General features: G+C 29.0%; 2 protein-coding genes across 4 annotated transcripts in view; one reads left to right on the top strand and one right to left on the bottom strand.

Moving 5' to 3' along the window:
• Positions 1–12239, bottom strand: part of Milt (trafficking kinesin-binding protein milt) — a 104727-nt gene extending 92488 nt beyond the window's left edge. The window contains exon 1 of the mRNA XM_072020918.1: positions 11561–12239. Coding sequence (XP_071877019.1) covers positions 11561–11740 — 180 coding nt within the window. The 5' untranslated portion in view covers positions 11741–12239. The remainder of the gene's footprint in view (positions 1–11560) is intronic.
• Positions 12240–15906: 3667 nt separating this feature from the next.
• LOC139996546 (uncharacterized) overlaps positions 15907–23666 on the top strand; it is a 76981-nt gene continuing 69221 nt past the window's right edge. For 2 of the 3 annotated variants that reach the window (XM_072020956.1, XM_072020955.1), the window contains exons 1-5: positions 15907–16507; positions 18282–18476; positions 19088–19342; positions 19616–19751; positions 19905–20018. In XM_072020956.1, coding sequence (XP_071877057.1) covers positions 16319–16507; positions 18282–18476; positions 19088–19342; positions 19616–19751; positions 19905–20018 — 889 coding nt within the window. In that variant the 5' untranslated portion in view covers positions 15907–16318. Of the gene's footprint in view, positions 16508–18281; positions 18477–19087; positions 19343–19615; positions 19752–19904; positions 20019–22416; positions 23344–23666 lie in introns of those variants that run through there. The other variant, XM_072020957.1, reaches the window with a different exon arrangement.

Raw genomic sequence — 23666 nt, 5'->3', positions numbered from 1 at the left:
ATGTTCCAAGATGAACAGAATGAGACCTATACGAACCTTGTAATATTTCCTACAACATTTTTAGAAAAAACCCTTTTTCAGGAAAGTTTCATCTTTACTTCTTCCTAGGAAAGAATTTCCACATTGTGCTGCATTAAGAACTATATTCTCGAATAGCCAAAGGTGTATGTGTAATACCGAATGAAGTAAAGATCATTTGCTCCCAGCTGATCCCTTTTGTGTTTAGTGTCGAAGACTATAGTAAATGGTAAAGTAGTGGTAATTACGTAACAAACTTTTCACTGACATGCATGGAAATTTCAAAACGGCACATGACAATAATAAATCAATTGTTCTGTACATACGACAGAAATTCCCACTGTTAGACCTTCACACCTCTTCGGACAATCTTGGTAAAAAAACACTTCAGAACTGCTGATACCTTTTATTTTAATGACTAACCAGTTATTGACAATTCAAACGTTAACTACTTAATGAGATAAGTCCTGTTGCGCAGTTGTCGAAACATAGCTATACAATCACTTTTGTAATCTTTTGTACAATAGTCAATAGGGTATCGTGCATCCCAGTTACATCTATCTGCTGTAATACCGGGCACTCGCGCCTCTCTCGGTACTTGCGGTGAGCTGGTACCTACATACGTCTAATTGTTCATTTTAATATTCGGACACGTTTGAAGGTAATTCTTAGGTAAACCTCAAAATTCAAGATTAAACCTCAAATATCAAATTTCGAGCAGAATTAATTTGGAGCGCAAGAGACCCTCGTGTAAAATCTGAAATCGATTTATCACATAGTTATCGAGAAATTGTTAATAGAAGTCATCACACGGTGATGAAAAAGAAAGGATTTTGGTTTTACTTTTCCTTCGAAAATGGGAAAGCTATATCCAAGAACCGTGGCAAAATTGGCAGAAAATTATATGCAAGTGTGACGAAGTGAATTTTTCTATTTCTGTAGAACTGATGCTTTTTACTTGAATACTAATGAGAAACACAGATATACGTGGACATCTTTCAGAAGCTAAGCAATGCAGCCGATGTGGCAACGTCTCACAATGCGTATGCTTAGACGTTCGAATAACGGGCGGCGATTGATTGAAAAATACACCAATTTCTTTAGTTAAAGCTAATTCTGCGAAAAAGATAGTTCGTTATAAAAGATATAATATATAATTGTTTCAAATTCATATTAAGTCTGGACCATATTAGTTATCCAAAATTTGGAGATAAGACATTAAATAATATAATACTAATTTCAATTTATCTATTACTGTTAAATAATTTTCTCAAGTTTAATGAATTTTCTTTTATAATTATTAATTCTCTAATCTTTTTTTTTTTTTTTTTTTTTGGCAATTCTAACTCCACATTTTTCTTTCTTGTCTCTTTTTCATGATGACAAGTCCATTCTGACATCCGCGGCGACGTTGCCAGGCCTGCTGTTTCAATTAACTACGCTAGTCAATTTAACATTCTATTTTCGTACAGCAATTATTTATATTAACATTTAATTTTTTAAAACAAATATAAATGATGTCAAAGATTATTATTATTATTTTCGTAATATTATTATTATTATTTCCATAGTATTATTATTATTATTAGTAGTAGTAGTAGTAGTAGTAGTAGTAGTAATAGTAGTTGTTGTTGTTTCGATTGTACTCGAATTTTTCTTTTTTACAAATTTCATTTTTTTTTACGTTTGTTTCAAATCAATTTATGTATAAGTATAAGTAATAGTGTAAGTACCGTATATATGTAGTATAAGTAATAATGTAACCAATCTATATACAGAGTGATGTAAAAATCAGTGACCACGATTTTTCTCAGCTACTTCCGATAATGGTACGAAAAAATGTTTGGAGCAACAATTAATCAGCTTCCAACCGACTACAATTTGCAATATCAAGAATAAAAAAAAGAAAAAATGAGGTTTCAGCTCGATGAAAAGACAAAGTCACGTCCATTGTTCCAAATGGGACAATACATTTTTTTTATACATCATTCGATGGATTTTTTAATTCTCTGCGAAAAGGTGTGAAGGTACTTGGATCGAAAAATAATTAGTTTGAAAAATATTTTAACTGCAACCTTGTAAAACTTGTCGTATGAAACACGAGGACAGATAGCATAATACTTCGTTTATTTTTATATTTCTCCTCGCAAAGTAAAATTTCCTTTTCAAATATGATGAACATATACACATGCACGGGAAGAATATAAATGTGTGTACGTATGTGAGTATGTTGTGCTCCAGTTTTTGTGGGAGGAGAGTTGCTTCGCAACTACGCGGTCAGTAGGTGTCCCCCACGTTGATCGAGGGAACACTGTACCAAGTCTAAAAATGATATGCAATTTAGCAGGAAAAAATGTCAGAAAAATTAGAAGAACAGAAATGATTAAAACATACGTATGTAATACGTGTGATACATATTTGTCAGAAATTTTACTAAGATTTTAATTTACTAATTTTTATTAAGAATATTGTAAATCACATATTTGTAAAAAATTCTAATTTCTCATGTAGAATTTAGTTAGACGTGAGTCGTTCGATTATTCGATTAATCGATCATCGTGAACTCAATTAGTTCGGACAATCGTCACAAACGCGCCACTGTAGCGTCGATACCAAAATTATACTTTTTTATGTTAATACTTAATCGTCCTTTTGGTTTTTAAATTACCAAAAAAAAAAAAAAAAAAAAAAAGAAACGAAATTACGAACTTTGCAATTTAAGCAGCCACGGTTTTACCAATTTTCGACATGAATTATTCATTTTGATACGGGCGATGACGATAAATATGCTGGTTAAGAATCTTCTTGACTTTTTTCTTTTAGTCCTCCTCGCCAGCCCCAATCACTAACCAACGAACCGGCGAGATAAAATTTTTATTGCAAGATAAAACCAAGAAACAATAAATTAAAACACTTTACAAAACTGTTATGTACAACGAACAAGTGATTAAATAAACTAAAAAACAAAGATCGTTACGTTAGACGTACAATGCGCCATATAAAATGAAATTCACGGCAATTACGAAATATTGCAGCGTTCACAGACGAATACTGTCTTTTAATAATAACGTCTAATATCCGAAACGACAGAATCTTCTTTCCTAACTGTATTCAATGAATGCAGTGTTTTATCAAACATCTACTTAAAATGCGAAATATTTATTTGATTTTTGTATTCGGTTGACCTTGAATTCTATCATATCATAAATCATCATTTGATACAACTGATGCAATATAATACGAAGAAATTAATATACAATATAATATAAAAGATATATTAATGTAACATAATATAAAAATCTACTCAGACCATAACAGACTATAACAATCTAACAGAAGTTGAAACTTCTATTTCTTTCATAAATCAACACCTCACGAGACAAATACTGGGAACTAGTGACGTGAATGTTTATTAATTCATAAAAAAAAAAACACATTAGAATAGTAGGATTACGATTTTATATAGCGTTATATGGTAATATCGTTATACAGGGTGACTCAGCTGGATGGAATCACCTTCACGTATTGCTGCATGAAAAAACTCTTCAGGACGAAGTTAGGCTATTTCAAGGGGCACGTGTAACGGTGAAAAGAATTCTTCTTAAAGTTCATTTCTTTTCAAGGTCATCGGTATTTTTTTTAATAGAACTCTGTATATTTTTTTTATTCCAACATATGTGATTTTTTATTCTCTATAACAGAGCTTCTCAAATTATGGGTCCAGACCCCATATGAGGTTGCGCAACAGAATTATGGGGTCGTGGAAATTTCTACAATAAAAATATCGACGATCTTAAATTAATTAATCGAAGAGTTAAAAATTCACAAAGTTGTTTAATCGACACAGGTATGAAACTGCAGCTTTTTAAAAAATCGTTTAAACGGACCTTCGCTTGGAATTAGGACAGAACCTCGAACAATTTCTAAAATGGTATTATTATACTAATAATAATACCATAATGATAAAAAAATCCTAAACACACTTATACTACGTTTTATACTACGTATCTATTGCAAAACAAAGTCTTCGTCATTGAGAACTGTACAACCAAAATATCGATTACCTCTGAGAAACGTTGAAAATGCTCTGTAGGTTCTTTACTACAATTAATTTATTTACAATAAATGGATTAAACAGGTGTTGGTTAAACAGAAAACGATGGGTGTTTAACGTAAACTATATACAACAACGTACTATAATTTAGACAACTAAATGATTAATTTGCAACTCTCTTCACCACGGATCCAACGCCGTCTCTTACGCGGATCACACACTTTTCACAACGCTAGCAACACTATCTTCCTAACTTCTTGATTCACACTCTTTAACTTCTCAACTAACTCTCTCGCTGTTAATTCGTCTTTGTCCCTTAGCATCCCTTTGTGTTGTGTCTTAGCTCCACCACGCACGTGTTCCGCAACCGCTCGTGGCCAGGGTCACGACCTATCGGCACTTCGTCTTTCTCGCGACATTGTTTATAGTTCACCCGATATCTCTTAGGCCTTTCGTCCACGACTACAGATGTATCAAATATCCGGCCAAAACTCGACTCTTTATGCGAAAGTAAATAAACATGTTTATCTCGGTTTGCAAATTTAATGGTAATAAATGATATAACAAAGAATTACTTAAAATTGAACTTTTTTGTTTTTATGTTTATTTTATTTATTTATTTTTTATTTTAATTTATTTGTATGTTTATTTTATTTATTTATTTTTTATTTTAATTTATTTGTATGTTTATTTTATTTATTTATTTTTTATTTTAATTTATTTGTATGTTTATTTTATTTATTTATTTTTTATTTTAATTTATTTGTATGTTTATTTTATTTATTTATTTTTTATTTTAATTTATTTGTATGTTTATTTTATTTTTTTGTTTTTTATTTTAATTTATTTGTATGTTTATTTTATTTATTTATTTTTTATTTTAATTTATTTGTATGTTTATTTTATTTATTTATTTTTTATTTTAATTTATTTGTATGTTTATTTTATATACGCATACAAATTGGGATTGAGTATAATTTTTTCGGGGCAAAATAGGCTGACGACTGGAAAAAATTTAAACAGAACAATGTATATATAAACAAATATATAATATATAAACAAAATACAAGATATAAACAAAAATGAGAGATTCTATTTAAAAAGCAGACACATAAACCATTTTTACGCCTTTTGCATTCTGCAAGTATTTTCCTTCAAACAATTTGTGTTATCGTTAAATAGAAAACGAAGATTTCTTGGGCGATTGCGTTAGATTCAAAAAAATTTCCACCCGAATTTAATCAAATGCAGAGCACAAAAAAAGACGAAAGATAAACACAGGAGTATCTTGCCCTATCTTTCATACGCCAAGTTGTACAAAATTAAGATCAGAATATTTTTTGAAAATTAAACATCTCCAGACACAAGTACCTTAATACTTTCTTATGGAAAATAATAAAGAACGTATCAATTGCTGAATAAAGAAATATAGCCAATAAAAAACCATCTAAAAAAATACCGATGACCACGAAATCCTTCTCAAAAAAAAAAAAAAAAAAAATTCCAGCTCTTACATGTGACGCCTGAAGTAGCGTAACTTTGTATTGAGAAGCTCTTCCTACAACAATAAATAAAGCAAACATTTAGGTGATCCCATTCAGCTGAGCCACCCTGTACGTATATTGTTACAGAGTAAACAAACAAAATAAAAATCTAAAGAACAAACGTGTAATATTTTTCTTTGTCCAACGGATCACGTACCTGGAAAACGTATCACGAGTGTATAAATTTGCATAAAAATTCTTACGATTAAGGTATCAATTACAAGCTGACAATATACAAATCAATGTTTAAGTAAGATTATTTCTGAAAGGAGATTCCGCTAACAGAGCAACTAGCTTTATTAACGGTCGTACATCAGTTGCAATATACGTAATCGATTGCAATAATGATAATAATAATAATAATTGAATAATGTTTAAGTAAGATTGTTTTAGAAAAGAGACTCCGCTAACAGAGCAACTAGTTTTATTAGCTGTCGTACATCAATATACGTAATCGACTGCAATAATGACCAATCATCGAAATCAGTCTCGGCAAATTATCGCGTTCCTATCTGATATGAAGTTTTAACGAATGAAAATTTATTTCGTTTAATAATAAGAGATTTGATAAAAATCTCTTCTTCCGTTCTCCTTATTTTCTACCATACAGCATTTTGTTTAATCTCCTTGTACCGTGTTATTATCTTTGTTAATAGAAATAATTTTTTAGAAACTATTTTAATTACTATTTACTATTCTAATTTTATGGAGCAATAATTGGAGTAATAATTTTTACTGTTTTAATTTTATGGAGCATTTTTATGTATTTCTATCTTATAGCGCAAACAAAAATTGTACAAGTTCGATCATCGTGGAATTACGCTGGAAATTCTTCTTAGAAATTTCGCGCCAACGAAGTAAAAACAGAAGATTAATAATACACGTACAATAGAATACAGTTGAACATCGAGCAGCCGAGGATCTATTATCCGAATATTCGAATATTCTACTGTCGAAACGTTCCATTAGCAGAACACATCTTTCGCTTGTGCCCATCGCTACTACGTGTCCTTTCTATAATTTCATATTATTTTCCTATTACCTTAATACGAAGGTAATATTGCACGCGTTAATATCTCGCTTCTAATGACATCAAAGAGGAAACGTGTCGTAACGAGCGACGAAAGGAAAGAAAAGATGGTTGAACAGTTAGAAAAAGGTATGGAAGTGTTGCAAGAATTGCAAAAATCTCTACAACGTTCGAAGCTCTATAATTAATAACGCGAAAGACGGAAACATGTAATTGAAAATTACTCGGGTGTTTCAAGTAGTAAGATAACCCTAATGCGTTTGAAAAATAAATTTGACAATGACAATAAAGAACCAGCAATAAAGAACTGCCAGTATCTTGATATGTCTTGTGCGATAAAGTTTTGAAATTTGGATGGATATCAATCATCAAGGTTTTAAGTCTTCATACTGAAGAAAGGGAGGGTGTTACGGTGAAAACAATGACGAGAACCTCCTTATTTTGAGATGTTTATGGCATCAGATGGTTTGAAGCGCAAAGAGAATATGATTCAACCTATAATTCAGTGTATGATTGTAAAATTTGATTTAGCAGTAAAGAAGATGCAGAGTCCATAAATAATTTAAAATGTATTACGTTTATATTGTGTCCTGTTCTCTGTAATTGTTCTTCTATTGTTACTTTCAAAATATAAAGTAATAATTGTAAAAAGGCTTAATTTAATTGAAATTAATTCCACAGGTTGCACCATGTAAATAATTAAATCTATTACTTTTTTTCTTTTTCTTTTAAATAGGTGGAAAGATTAAAAAGAAATTTGAAAGAACTCACGATATCTTCAAGTTAATTATAAAGCATAGCTATAATATATAATATATAATTATAAAGCAAACGATAAAAATGGCATCGTTTGCAAGTTTCTAAGATATTGGCGCTATTTCTCGTGACACTGATACTCACGAAGTAAACACTAGCAACTGCAAGCTAAAACCAAGCAAGGACGAAACGTTACTGGAATGTACAAAAGAACGAATTCAAGCTATTAATATACATACAGAAAAGTGTATACGCGCTGTATCCAGTGAACTGTATTCAGTCACTAAGTTCACGTGTCTCATGTTTCCATTAAAGGGAAACGTACTACCATTTGTACAAAACATACAAGATGTTTTAATATTTTTAATACGTAGACTGCCACGGAAATTTTATATTATATATATATATATTGTCCTGGAAGTCGCAATGGATTGAAACAATTCAGACACCCGAAATAACATTTAGATACTTCAAAGATTTATTTGGAAAAGTCACCGAGTGAGAATTAAATTCTATTTAAATGTAAGCAAGTTTTATCAGTAAAACTGAAAGAAATTTCTCAAAATATTGAATGACTGCAAAATATTAACCTTTAATTGTTTTGTTTACGAATAACCATTATGGATAATTACAAGGTTTCTTGGCTGTCAGTAACTGTTATCGATAGAGGAAATTCAATTTTGGTCATCAGTAACCGATACAAGGTAAGGGGAATTTTTTTTTTTTTTTTTTGGTTACTAGCAACCATTATTGATGAAAAGAATTTTGTTTTGGTCACAAATAAGCATTATCCACGGCAAAAACTTTTTTTAGTTACATTTGACTATTATTAACTGTTATTAATATCACTGATAAAATTAGTATTCATTCGACTATTATCAATTGTTATTAATATCACTGATAAAATTAGTATTCATTGGCGACATAAAGCAACTTAATCATAAAACTTATTTATTAATTATGAAAATGTACGAAACAAAGAATAAGACAAAAAAGATCGTAGCACAATATTTTTATTCACACTTGTAATAACATTGTACTACAATATACCTTTTATCCTATTTTTTGTTTCATATATTTTCATACCCTTTTTTGCTCAATAAAATGTATAGCTTTGATAATTAGTATTATTAATATTTTTATTTTCTTATTTTATTTTTTATGTTGCCAATGAATGTGTACTAATTATTATCGGTAATGCTAATAACAATAAACGATAGTAAAATGTAACTGGAAAAAATTGTTGCCGTGGATAATGGTTATCAGTAACCAAAATAAAATTTAGATCATCGATAATTGTAACTGGTAACCAAAATTAAATTTCGTCGATAATGGTTACTTGTAACCAAAATAAAATTCCCGTCATCGATAATGATTGCCGACAATGAAAAAATTTTCAATTATTTATAATGGTTATTTGTCAAGAAAATAAAATTCGGGTCGTCGATAATTTGTTACTGGTAACCAAAAAAACATTCCGATCATTTATATTGGCATTTGGTAACCAAAATTAAATTTTCGTCATCGATAATGATTACCGGTTATTAAAAAAATTTCAACCATTTATAATGGTTATTCGTGATCAAAATTTTGTTAATTAATTTTAATTAATTCTTATACCATAATTTTTAAAAGTTTGTCTCACAGCAATTATGATTTCTGAAATATATCATATAACATCTAATTTTTGCGAAATATTGTACTGAATTTGCGCATCTTTTTTCTGACGATGTTATCGCAGTCATTCATATCGTTGCAAATTTTTTAATCCGTAAAATTTACGAAAAATTGAATAGAACTTGCATCACCAGAGACCACCGTAGCATTCAACGTGTTAAATACAAGGAATTGGAAAATTTTCTGTAATTATGTTTAATTACATTCATTTCAAGTATCATTTCAAATGATTTTCAGAATTACAACTACTGTATCATCAGTTATATATCTAACAAATGTTCATATATACATACATAGTAATATCTCGGTAATCTTATCTATTTTGAAAAGATTCTATTGATTAAATCCAATTACTTTGCAGAAACTAAATTCACATATATTAAATAACCATAATTGAATTTATAACTATACTATAAATCGTCTATCATTTTTATAAATAAGATTTATTGTTCCTTGTTTATATTAGAATGATTATCATTCACTGGAAAAATTGACAGAGATATCTATCAATTAAGATATTTGAAAGTGTTAATAATTTATCACCATATAAAATATTGAGGAAAGTTTTTATTTGATTTTATCGTCGATACGTTATCACACTGCGATAAGAACGAAATAAGCAAATATAAACTTTCTCTTGGCGTCGTGTTAAATAGCACGTAACACAATATGTACATCTAATATACATATATTCTATCGTAATCTTTCAAGTAGTTATCAAGAAAAGTAGATTAACATGCAGTTACGACGCCTGGTCAAGAAAAATATCTTAAAAGCACAACTAAAGTGCAAATGAAATTTTACACTATATCTTATTTATATTTTTATTTCTACATTTGCTGAATTTGAATGTAAACAAATCGTCAGCATTATACAATGTTCGAGACGTTTGAAAAATCGCTACTACGTATAATGGATTAATGTATTATTATTGTTATCCGTATAATGATTTGACAAAGATCGATCTGATTCTCCAATTTGTGGCGCTCAGGACAATTTTATTAGCTTCCACCTCTGTCGATATCGAATTACATATATTTTACCGACGCTTACAACATTATGAATCGACAAACTTCAGCCTGTCAATTCGCTTGTGTCATAGAACAAACGAAAGATAGTACCTATGAAAATGCATATGAAAATTGGAAGGTTGAAGACAGTCATTGAAACAAAGTGTATGAGAAACGAATATAAAAATGAAAGTGACAGGAGAAACGATTCTCCGATTGTTTTGAACAGTTTGTATCGCTGTGGGTACCATATGTAGCTGGTTTTTGCAGCTGTTTCTTTTATACATGTGAGATCACTAAAGAAGACCAGTTTAAAACTTCTATGTAAACTTTTGTTATTAGACTCATTACGATTATATATTTACAGTTAATTTACATCCATTTAAACAAATCCTAAAGGAAGACACCAGCACTGCTTGTGTCATAGAATAAATAAAATGTGGTACCTACAGATGCCTATGAAAATTGAAAAAGTGTACGAGGAATAAATATACAAATGAATATAGCTGATGTTTGCAGCTGTCTGCAGCTGTTTCTCTTATAGAAAGGACACCACCAAAGATCTGTTTAATACTTTCTCTATATGAACTTTACAAATTTTATCTCAATTATATTTACAATTGATCCATATTCATTTTAACAAATCCTAAAGAAACGACATCAGTGCTTCAATACACTGAATAGAATTAACAATTTGCTTATGCCATAGAATAATAAATCTCCCATAGAATAATAATACATGAAATACCTATGAAAATTGAAAGATAAAAAAAAAAAAATATTGAAACAAAGCGTATGAGAAATGTCAGGAAAGAACGATCCTCTAATTGCTTTGAGCAGTATCTATTGCTATAGATACCGGATATAGCTGGTGTTCGCAGCCGTGTCATTTATACAAATGACATCACTAAAGAGGATCTGTTCAAAACTTCTATGCAGGCTTTACAAACTTTATTCCGATTATATTTGCAATTGATCTGTATTCGTTTGAACTTCATTTATATTATTATGAATTATTATATTAAATATAATAACATTAATTTTAAATCATAAAGAAAGACACCAATGATTGTTTAACCATACGATATAAAAATTGTGTAAAACTTATTTATTAAAACGTTATTTTTAACGTACATTGATTTTCTCACAATTTCTTTGAAATTTCGATGATTTCGATATTTATGTATTATTATTCATATATTTATATCTATTATCTGTACAACGATTCATTTTTCAGGGAGACAGTTTTACTTATGTGAGAATATTCATCTTCAAAGTTGGTAGTAAAATGGCTAGAAGAATTTTTTTTTTAGAAAAGAAACGTATGTTTTATTTTTAGAGGTTATTGTCACACTACAAATACCTTAATATGTTTAATTTAGCAGGATTAAGAGGCATTCGTCGTATTTCACGCTGAGTCGTTTCGTGTAAAATTAATTTCTATTATTTTCAGGCATGAATAAAAACTTACAAGAGTAGATTCGCCGATTGATCGTGAAAGGCTATTTGCTTTCGATCCCAAATTACGCTGAAAGACTCCATCGTAAGTCAATTCAGCGTTATCCTTTTCGCAAGCAGAATTTTGAGGTTTTAAAATACGTCTGGCGGAATTTCGCCTCGCTTCCGCGAATGCAATTCCTCTAAGCAACATTTGTTTAAAAACAATTGTGAACTATCACCTCCAAGAATACTTTTCTCGGCACGTACGCCTGACTCCCGACATAAAAATCAGTGTTTGCAGTTTCTCCAGATATGCTTATCGTTATACCGAGAGAAAATTTTTTTAATACCGAGTAACGATAACGACGAATTAAAATCCTTCAGACAGGAAGTAAAGCCTTTTTTATTTCAAATTATTCAAAGGTATGAATTAATAAAATGTACGAATTCCGTATATGTAAATATAATATTAAAAAGGATTTTACGTTCAACACGTAATTGCAAACTTAAAAATTATTCTTTCTTATAATCGCGAATATTTCTGTAAAAACAATTTTGACTTTAGCACAAAGTTACAAATCGAAATAAATTTCCAAGGACTCCTTAACTTTCACTCAAATCTCACTTGAAACTGAATATTTATCTTAAAGGAGTGTCACAGAATAAAACGAACACAGATATCGGAAACGTTTTGGACGAATAACTCGTCAACTTCTAAATAACTTCTGAACACCTCAATCCTCACATAAAAGAATGTCTTTTCCCTCCGCTCTCGTTATCACTTGCCCCGAGCCGATAACAACTGTACAATCATATTCAAAAGTCTGTCAACTTTTTAACACCTATCCGTAAAACAATGATTATTGACTTTTCTTATAATTTACTAAAATTAGAAATTCGCGGATACAATTCAAAGAATTCCTTCGTAAAAAGGGTTAAAAAGGAGTTGAAGTAAGATTCAAAGAATGAATTAAACACTTCAGAATAAAAGTTTTAAAAAGATATTTAGAGAATATATCAGAAATAAAAAAAAAATAAATAATGCATAAAAAGATTATAAAATAATTTTATATAGCAGAATTAGAAATAAAGTTATGATATGTTAAGGAGTATATGTATAAGTGATGAACTATAACAAAATAAAAATCAGTGAAATAACACAAGACAATTTTATAACATTAATGTCAATTAGTCTAAAATGAAATTATAAACTCTTCGTAGTGTTATTAACATGAATACAAGATGAAATATATATAAATAATAATTTCAAATCACGAACTAACATAACTCGGTTTATTTTTCTTTCAGAGACTGTACTATCCTAATACTAAGACAATTATCTCTATTCAGATTAAAATAACCGTTGTCTGATATGGCATAACAGTTGAGCTAATTTATTGGTGGCTAATAGTACACTTAACTGTTGAGGAACTGTAATTTGTCTATAATATTAATCGGATTAAGACTTCTTAATTTATCAGAAGGTAAGAAACATTTCTATAACTATTATTGATTTCCTTACTTATTCATGAAATTAATTATATACTAATTAATATATTATAGCAATGCAATAAAGAATTTTAATATATAAATGATTAATATCCATCCAAAACAAATTTTAGTAATGATAGTTCAGAAAAATAAGCTGTCTCAGCGTTAAAATTATACATTAGCTAAAATAACATTTAATGAAACCAAATTATTTAAATACTCAATAATTTATCTCATAACTTTACTTAATGGATTAAGGTTATATAATCAATTTATAAGTTTAGTTTATTTAGGAACTCACCGTGACGTAGTATAAAATTTTTGGTTTCCAGTAAGGAAACCACGATGATCACCAAAACAACACACTGTATAAATTCTGCAAACATAAAAGAAATCATAAAATTATTTTAAAAAAGAGTTGTTTTAACTTTTTCTTATTAAAACATAATATAATATGAAAATATAAATTAATTATTCTTAAAATTCACTTATTCTTAGGTTTACATTTCCATATTCACACGATAATATGAAAAGAAAAGAGAGGAACATTTTGAATCAATGGAAAAAAAACAATAAAACATGGAAATATATAAATTATTTAAATATAAAATGCATTTATCAATTTAATAACTGAGTAATGGAATTTTTTAATCTATATAATTAGTTTTATCATTATAATTATAATTACATAAAATATATCAAAATATTTAAATAATGTCAAATAATATCAACATGATAACTAAAACTATTTTTTAAAAATAAAATCAAAAACAATACATAGTATTCTGTAACTTAAAAACAAAAGTTACAATAAAATTAATAAATACATGTCACATATATTTTAATTTCTTAAACTATGCTTTTTTTTCAACTTTTATGTGATTATAATACTAATGTAATAGTATTTAATATAAATTCACTGTTGTACATTAAATAAACTGAATAATAATTTACACACATTTTTAAGTTCAGACTTTATAGAGTATTTTATAATATAGTAAAAAGAGAAAACAGTTCTCAACCTTTTGTTTTAACTATATTTAAGAACAATAATACTTTGAAAATGGGCTACTAACAAATTGAGTTTAAATTGCTTTACATTTAAAAACATAAAAGGACATTCTATTTAATGATACTTATTTCATTTCATAAAATTTAAGATTATATAATATAAACAAGAAATATCAATTACATTTTACTGACATTAAATAAAATTTTAAAAAGTGCATTTTGAAGGTTAACTTAATGAAGGTTACGATTATCTTTTGTTTATTAGATATAAATTTTAATAGAAAAATCAGAATATTTCCCCCCTGTAAAGAACTCTCGGTAATTCTAATAAAAATCTCATGTGTTTAACAAGCAATTAGTTATACTGGTTACTCAGGAAAACGAAATTCGAGGACAATGTATCGATTGAGTCGCCCGCAGTAACCTTTCAAAACGAGGTTAAAAACAATAATCATTATTTTTCCATCGAATTTCACTATTGAATGTATTAATTTCTTCTTGTTTAAATGTTGGTGACTGAATCTTTGAGAAATGAAAATGATACACTGAAAATACATGAAAATATAATAAAAAACAGAGAAGATTGACTCACCTGTCTTTTTGACATTTTTCACTTGCGTCACATAATTGTCAATTTTCCGTAATTATCATGTTTTTATACAATCTCTCTCACATATACCGCGATAGTGTGAGGAAAAAATTTTAAAAAAAGTTATTTTGTGAACAAAATTCGGGCGTCCATGACGGCCCGAAACTGTTCGAAGCTATGAAGACGATCATATAATGGGTGGTAAAATTTGGTTTAATTTAGAATACGACGGGAGTTGGAGAAACTATCTACAATCACGGAAATATTTTCTATATTCTCTTACAATACAAATTCAAGGTTTTCACTTTTCGGAAATGTGGAATATAAGTATAAAAGATAATAATACTTTTTATACCGTAATTTTATAGAATTTGAATTAGAATATTATTGCGCAATTTAAGTTTACGAATTTTATTTGTTTGCTACTTTCTTCACTGTGATCACAACTTGATTTTAAATACAGTAAGTGTTCAAATTTTAATAATGTAAACATATTTTTTAAAGTATTTAATAATTACATATTGGTACAATTTAGGAATGTATTATAAAATTATGCAATTAAATGACTCATTTAAAAGATATGTCAGTATTAACAGATTAACAGTTTTATTTTCGTTAAAACTGTTTTAACCGTATAAGCGCATGCAATTAGAAATATTATGTTTCGTAAATTTAAAATTCTTTGTTAAGTCTATATAATATGATCTATGAACTGATGTAAGATTTATATATATAATCAGAATTACAATAAAAAAATTAAAAATAGTATTGACGTGAACACATTATTTTTAAAAATAGTACCAGATAGTACCATAAAATATTAAATTTAATATGAAAATTACTAGACGTTAATCTAATATTTTTAATGTAATTGAAAATCGTATAAAATATTATGTTTTTTTTAATTTTTCAGTTTTGTATTCTAATATCAAAGGCATTAGTATTAGTATTAAGTACTATAGATTTTTTTGAAAATTATGATTTCATTGCTTACAAACATACGTTGATGTTACTGTTGAAAAGAAAAGAAAGAAATGACAAGATTATGAAAATCTCTAGGTACATTTCTAGTGACTTAATAAGATTAAATGTTTTTTGTAAGAAAAATGAAAATTTTGTTGAATTTATTAGTTGAAATATTGTGAGCAGTGACGATTTTTATACGTTTATCCAGTCGAAATAGGTATAATATAAAACTGTAAAGGTATTTGTAAAAAGTACTATACATGAAATATGTATTTCATTTATCTCTTAATGTTGGTAAGCCGTCTATCGATTCTCCCCACGTACACACCTCCTCTTCAGTCATCGATTGCACTTTTTGCACCTGCCATTTTTTTTCCAGAGTAATGAGAGCCTCATCTCAAACCAGTAGCACGAGGGTGCAGTAAAACAGGCCTGACCTGCGAAACCACCCTCACCCTCTTCGTCTCAATGAATCTTTCATATTCAATATCTTTCGAAAATTTTTGAAGTGTCTCCTGCAAGAAAGAAAGACAGAGAAAGATACACTTGAGAAGTCAAAGTGTGGAACGAAGGAAGAATAACGCTGCCATCAGTAAGAAAGAAAAAGAGGAAAAAAGACAGAAGTAGAAGAAGGTGAAAGTAAGAGAGAGACGGACAGAGGGTGGGTGGTGGGGGGCTCTCGGTTTAAGAGAGAGGGAGAGAGAGGAGGTCGAAGGGAGTCGAGCGAGGAGAATGACGGATAGCCAGCAGCAGTTTTGCTTGCGTTGGAACAACTTTCAAGCTAATATCACCAGCCAATTCGAGGCCCTCAGGGATGACGAGGACTTCGTTGATGTCACCTTAGCCTGCGATGGTAGGCGTCTCCAGGCGCACAAGGTTGTCCTCTCCGCGTGCAGCCCTTACTTCAAGGAGTTGTTCAAGGTTAGAAAACCTTCCCCGCCTTGCTTCTCTCAGTGCTAGTTCCTCGATGTTCCCCCCTCCCTTCACCTTAACCCATCATTCTTACCTTCTTTGAGACTCATGCTTTGCTTTAGACATGGTCGAATCGAAATTAAAGTTCTTATTCATAATTCTCCTGTACATGTCGCGATACTATGTCGTAATGTTCCTATATATCTTCATATATAGTTTGCATGGGAATAGTTTTCCCTTGATGTTATTTATTTTTCAATATCTGATGATTAGTTAGATTGACTTCAGCATAGCTAATTTTATACAAATTCTACATAAATTGCTCAAATTCAGTACATTTATATAATTATTAACAGCAATTATGATAAAAAAAGGTATAAAATAAAAACCTAGTTAGGAATACAGTTCTTTGGTAGTAAGCAATATATGATTTGAATTTTAGTACTTTTGATGTAAGTGCTAACATATTTATGATATTTATAGAATAAATTTATTGTTATATTAAGCAAAAGATCGTCATCTAAAAAGTTATTACATTACACAAAGTTTTAACATTATTTTAGCATTATTTACTTATAGTTTGAAGTTTATATTTTACATTAAAATTAAAAATAAAAAGCTATATTTTGTTTCATATCTTATATTTTCCTTTATAATTTGCCATATGTTGAATTTATTTATGTAACTTTATTATATTAAATAAATAGTATAATACTTTGTTTGGTTTAGTTTGATTTAGTCATTAATTGAACAATTCTGTTGCTTTTAGACATTCAAGTATAAATTACTTTTTTATTTCTAAAACTTGGATCTATTAAAAGAAAAAGATAATAACATTATATTGGTATACAATATATTTGTTGAATGTACAATGAATTGTTGATTCTAATACCTTGTGTGAAATAAAGAGAAATTTGTTAATGATAATACAAATAATAAATAAGTATATGAAAATTGAATGTACATTATATTATATTAAATGATTATAAAATATTGAAATTTTTAAAAGACATAATATTTAATTACAAAAATTTTTATATCACATAAGATTGAGATATAGAATAGCATTTTGTAATTTTCATATGAAGATATATAATTGTATAAGATCATGTTTTAACATAATGGTCTGACTAAGCAGAATGTCTGAATTAAACAGTGAGGCAGTATAAATACTAACAAAAACCAAGAATTATAGTTTTGATTAATTGTTCATTGTGTTCTATTCTTTGTATCTCTATGTTTTTTGTCTCCATATTCTTTAATCAACATTAAATCTGTAAACGTATTAAAAATTGTTATTCATATATATATCAAGACATTTTAAGTTAAAACTGACTGATGTTTTACTATAATTTGAATGATGTAAGTTATGTAGAAGTTGTATCTTAAAAGAAATTAATTGAGAAATAATATATGATAACTACAATAATTCTAACAATAAGTAATGATATTCTATGCATATTATGTAGATAAATTTTTGAAATAAGATCTTCAGTTCCAGAAAATGCTAGTATCAATTCTATTTAAAATTTAATGATAATTTTATTCGAAAAATTAGTACTATTTGCACTTTTAGTTTTTATAAATATTGTTTTCATTGTCAAATACTATAAGTTGTCATGTAGTATTTGCTTAATAAATATATTTTCAATTTATATCTATAATTTTTTATTTATATTGATTTACTTACTAATGGTTTTATGATAGAATTAAATATAAAAATACAAATAAAAAGTTATTTCTGCAAATATATATTAAATAAATATATGATGTGTATTTATAGACAAATCCATGCAAGCATCCGATAATATTTATGCGAGATGTGGAGTTTGAACATCTACAGTCACTTTTGGAGTTCATGTATGCTGGAGAGGTTAACATATCTCAAGCAGAATTACCTACATTTTTAAGAACTGCTGAGTCTCTGCAAATCCGTGGCCTCACTGACTCTCAAAATAATCAGCACAACAACGAAAAGGTACGTTCTAAAAATTTTGTGGATGTTATATGTTGTACACATTGTACTTAATATAAGTAATTTGATATTCTTAAACTAATATTAGTGGTAATTACTTTTATTACCTCTTTCTTCAAAGAGCCAAAGGACTCTGTATCCTTAAACCTTACAATATCCTTAAACTACCTTATCAAATACTTTAGTTTCTACAACCCTATTATCTAATCGCTTTATCGACTATATTACCTTTTATCGTTTAAGATTCTATACGCTTGGAGTGTTTCCAGAACTTCCATTTCTTCTTACCTTCTATTTCGTGCCAACTATGACTTTACTTATTTATTTTGCTTTCATAACTCTTTTTCTAATGTTAATGGTAATTACTTAATACAATATTATATTAAAGAAGGTGATGATTTTTGATACATTAATACTAAGTTTGCTTAAGTAGTAAAATTATTTTATTTATTATGTAAAATTATATAAAATATATATAAAGTTCATAGAAATATTGCTGTGCCAATTGACAAGAATATGTGAACAAAAAATTATTGTGCTACAATTATTATGATATTAAAATAATTACTTATTTCTTTAAAAATACTTATTTAATTTAAATTTGTCATTTTTAGCATTTGAAGACAAACAACATACATGCATCAAATGGCCGTGGGCTGATCTCACCAAATTTGGAGGAGGACCGTAGCAAAACTCCACCAACTTCAAGTCCTCCACCATTAAAAAGGCTGTGCAAACGAAGTGATTCGCCTCAAATATCTAGTCCAGTACCAGCTCCGGCGGCCTGTGCAACTGGAACGCCACGCACACGGCCATTAATTGAGCCACAGGTTCAACTTGACTGTTATAAAGATCTCGATATTGTTGAGGTTAGTTTATTTTCTATTATAGTTTTATATTCATTATTTAAAGGTATATTTTTTAATATACTTGTATAAGCATTCTTGTATAAGCATATAATGAATACAGATTTCAACAAATTTTGGAAATACATGAAATAAAAATGCTAAATTTATTTTTCACAATTTTGTGATAACTTTTTTGCTGTAATAAATAAATGTATATCATTAATGAAAGGCGATCAGTATTAGAATAAATTTCAGTTTTTAGGAGAAATAATCATAATAATTTTTGTGTTTTAGCCAAAAATAGAATTACCAGAATATGGAAGCGATGATGATTGCTCTCCAAAGCAGGAGGTCAACACACTGCCAAGTGGTTTTCTTAGCCTTGATGGTGGCATGGAAGTTCTGCCATCTTATCCACCTTCCTATCAAGGTAATTACACAATGTGTGTATGTTGTGTATGCATTAATATAGTAGTATTTAATTTTTTTAGAATAATTATTTAAAATTTGCATTATTTCTACAATTTCATAAGGATTATAAAATAAATTTTTTACCTTTCTACAATAATTTACATTTTCGTAGGTGGAGGAGCAGGAGGAGGAGGAGGAGGTGGAGGAGGGGGTGGTGGTTCACTAGAAGGTGGGATGCCAGGACCATCTCATGCTGGTAATACGGAACTAAATCAAGAACAACAAGGTAAGTGATCGTCCGTCCCAACCCTAATTTTTTGGTAGTTGCGAGCACCATTACAAACAGCAACAACCTAGCCGATCATGTCGGACAGAATTTTTTGGATGCGAATATAAAGATGGAAGGAGAAGGAGAGCCTCGGTTTGAAATGGTAAGCTCGTGTAGCTCGGTAGCTCTTGCTAGGCGGTAGGAGAGAAAGGGAAAGAAAGGAAACAAAAGGAATGTGTGTATGTAAGAACGAAAGTGAGAAACAAACATTAAGAGAGACAGAGTGTAAGGAAGACAGAGTGAAGAATGTGTAGATGAGTGTGGGAGAGGGAGAGAGAAAGGTAAAGAAGAGACATTTGACACTCGGAGGCGATTTTCTGATTTTATCCAGGGGAGTGCAGTTTGCGGCTGTTGTGTGAGAAAGTCAGCTGCGTGTACATATATACTCGAGCTCTCTACCTGTCTATATTATTTGCCAGAATTGGAGGTGATACTAAAAGATTATAATAAATTTTATGTATATTAATTGTTACAAAAAGTGAACTTTATACAGCTTGCGTTACTTTTGATTTTAGTTAAACATTATAATTTATTTTTTATATTAAGTTTTTTAAATTAAAAATTGTTTTAGGTTTACTTAAAATTGTAAATATAATTATTATAAGTTCAAGCAATGAAAATTAAGAAAATGAGGGAAGAAACGAAGAATTTTAAATGGTTAAATGTAAAATCCCTCCGTCTGGTAAAATTGCCTGTCCGTTGCTTCTATGTTTTCCGTTATTGTCTTTCAGAAGCTACGCCAATTGGAAATATTAGATAATTTTAATTTATGATTTTTATTTCCTTAAAATTCTTTAAATTATAATACTTTAGAGTATATCATCCAACAAAATATTAAACCAATTCAGATAAAACATTGATAAAATTTGAATTTATTTTAATTTACAGTCAGTGTTTATTATTTTACATTATCAGTTTTTAATATTTTATATTTCATCTAATTGGCGTCGTTTTTCTGTGTACTCATAAATATCCCATGGCAGAACACCCTAACTTGAAATACATAGCGAAACTGTTGCTTGATGCTAAATTTTGTTATAAGCTTCTTGGTTAAGGTCAGTGTTTAAGTACGGTGTTGTAATTAAAAAAAGATTAATATCTCTGGCTTCACTAATCAAATTATGTAGCAATATAAGGTTTATAATATAATAAGTGATTAATTTCCAAAAAAATTCGGTTGCTATTAATTTTGAAATTTTCATATAAATTTTCAATATATGATTATATTTCTATTACTTTTTATTTTAATTATAATACTTCTCGTTTAGATAAACTATTCAAATTTAAATGGTATTTATTTTTATTACTGCAAAGTTAAATTGAAATTATTTACAATGTAGAATGTAGAACAAGTAAAGAAAAAAAATATGCATATTATAATCGTAAAAATTATTATTTGTTTTTATTTATCGTTATTGTTTTAATAGTGATAGTAACAGCAACTATATACGATTATATATTAATAAGATTTATACGTGTCAAGCGAAAATTTGTAAACGTAAAAGGGTGTTATTGTCAAGAAACATTGTATAATAATCTTGGAGGATGCAGCGCGAGCTCTCACGCCTCATGTCCCAATAACACACGCTTACCATTTGTCTCCGATGTGTGCGCGTTAAATAAACGCGCGATATCGTTGTACGCACGACAGGTAGTAATAGGATCAACCAATATATTCTTTCTTAATTTTTATAAAACAAACAAGTTATCTTTTATTCACTAATAAATATACAAATGAAATATATGAAATCATACATATACAAATTCAGGAAATATTATTTTGATTTGGCATTTGATTTGTTATGCTCTTGATTATTTTAGGCTAGTTGCAAGAACTTTGAACTATTACCAATGAATAGAATTTAAAATCAAATTACGAAATTATTTGACTCATCTACTTAAGATTAGAGGTGGTAGTTTTCAATGTTGTAATTGAACGTTGAAATCTAACTACATTAATATTTTTACACTCAAAATAAACTGTTATATAATTGCAATTGATGGGTTAAAAAAATGGCACTTATTGAAGTGTTTTTATCTTTTTGGAGAGGAGATGTAATAATTTTGGTATAAACATTTATATAATTTGTGTAGAAGGAATTGTATAAAAAATAATATAGTCGTAATACATAAAAATTGATATTTAGAACTTTAAGAATGATCCTATTGCTAAATTAGAAAGAGTATATAATAGTCGTGTGGCTAGGGTTTCTTAGCTGGTTGTTGCTGTCCGGTGGTGGCTGGCAAATCGGAGACCCCACCCATAAATCCATTCAATAAAACAAAACAAAAAAAAATTAACTCCCTTCTCCGTGCTGCCTCTACCGGGTTAGAGCAAGTTGTGTGTGTGTTGCAGCTGACCTACGCAAACTGCACTCGCTGGACCCACGCCCCTGTCCTGTCTGCAACCGCATGTACAGTAACTTGTCGAACCTACGTCAGCACATGCGCCTGATCCACAACCCTCAGAGTGTCACATGCCCCCTCTGTAACAAGCCATTCAAGACCAAGCTCTACCTGAAACGCCACCTGGTCAGCTTCCATGAGCTCAGCGTGGCAGACAGGCATCGTCAAGAAGAAATCTACCAACAGCAACAGCCTAAAGCGCAACAACAGACTGGAGCGCAAACTCATCTACAAATCCAGGCACAACAAACAGATAATGTTAAATCCTTTTCTACGCCCAGAGTTTCTATGGAAGAGGGCACAGCTACAGTAACTCTGGAAAACAAATCAAGAGTATTCCAAGATGGTGCTTACGAGGTCAATCAGACCAATGCCGAATCTAAGCACTTTCAGAGCAGCATGATGCAATTTGATGCTGCATACCACTAATGCGCCTTAGTTTCTTCGGCCCATTTGTGATAGCTTTTTGGTTGAGTAGGCTTAATGCCAGTAATTTCTGGCTACCATAAACTCCAGATGGAGATTAATATAGTCTTTTGAAGACAGATTAAGGTGCAGTGAAGAGATTAAGGGTGTGTGCTGTGATGGAGAGCATTAAGAATTTATAGAATTCTTAACATTGAATATTTTTATAAGATTACTTATCAACCACTCTATTCTTCATAGCAAGTGCTTAAATTTAGAATTTCTTACTTTTTATCTTTAATAGGTATAAAGTAATAATCATATCTTGCTTTTATTTTTTTGTATAAAAATATAATTCAAAGATTTTGTGTTTATTTATAATAAGTGATATAGTAGTAATGATTATTAAAAGTCTTTAGAGTATGATACGAGTATGAACGAATGGAATGAAATTTTAAATATTAATCAGTGAACAATGATATTTTTTAGTTTTAACTTTTTTAGTTCTATTCTTTTTAATTTATTCTATTTTCATTATTTGTTTTATCATAAGTATCAAATTATTTTTTTTATTGTTTTCCTAATTATATTTTTCTAATATATTAAAGTAACAGATTATATAATGCATATGCAACATATTTTTCGAAACATTGATAAATTTATTACATGTAAAAGAATATAAAGTTTTTACGTTTTGAATAATATTTATTAAAATATTCATATTATTTTTAAAACTAAGTGCATTAAAAATTCAGGGTCTCTTTATTAGAGCTTAATAAAGAAATTATTTATCAA

Source organism: Bombus fervidus, chromosome 18 (genome assembly GCF_041682495.2).
Source record: "Bombus fervidus isolate BK054 chromosome 18, iyBomFerv1, whole genome shotgun sequence".
In the NCBI taxonomy this organism is placed as follows: Eukaryota; Metazoa; Arthropoda; class Insecta; order Hymenoptera; family Apidae; genus Bombus; species Bombus fervidus.
Note: the sequence above shows the minus strand (reverse complement) of the source record. Positions and strands in the feature narration are given on the sequence as shown.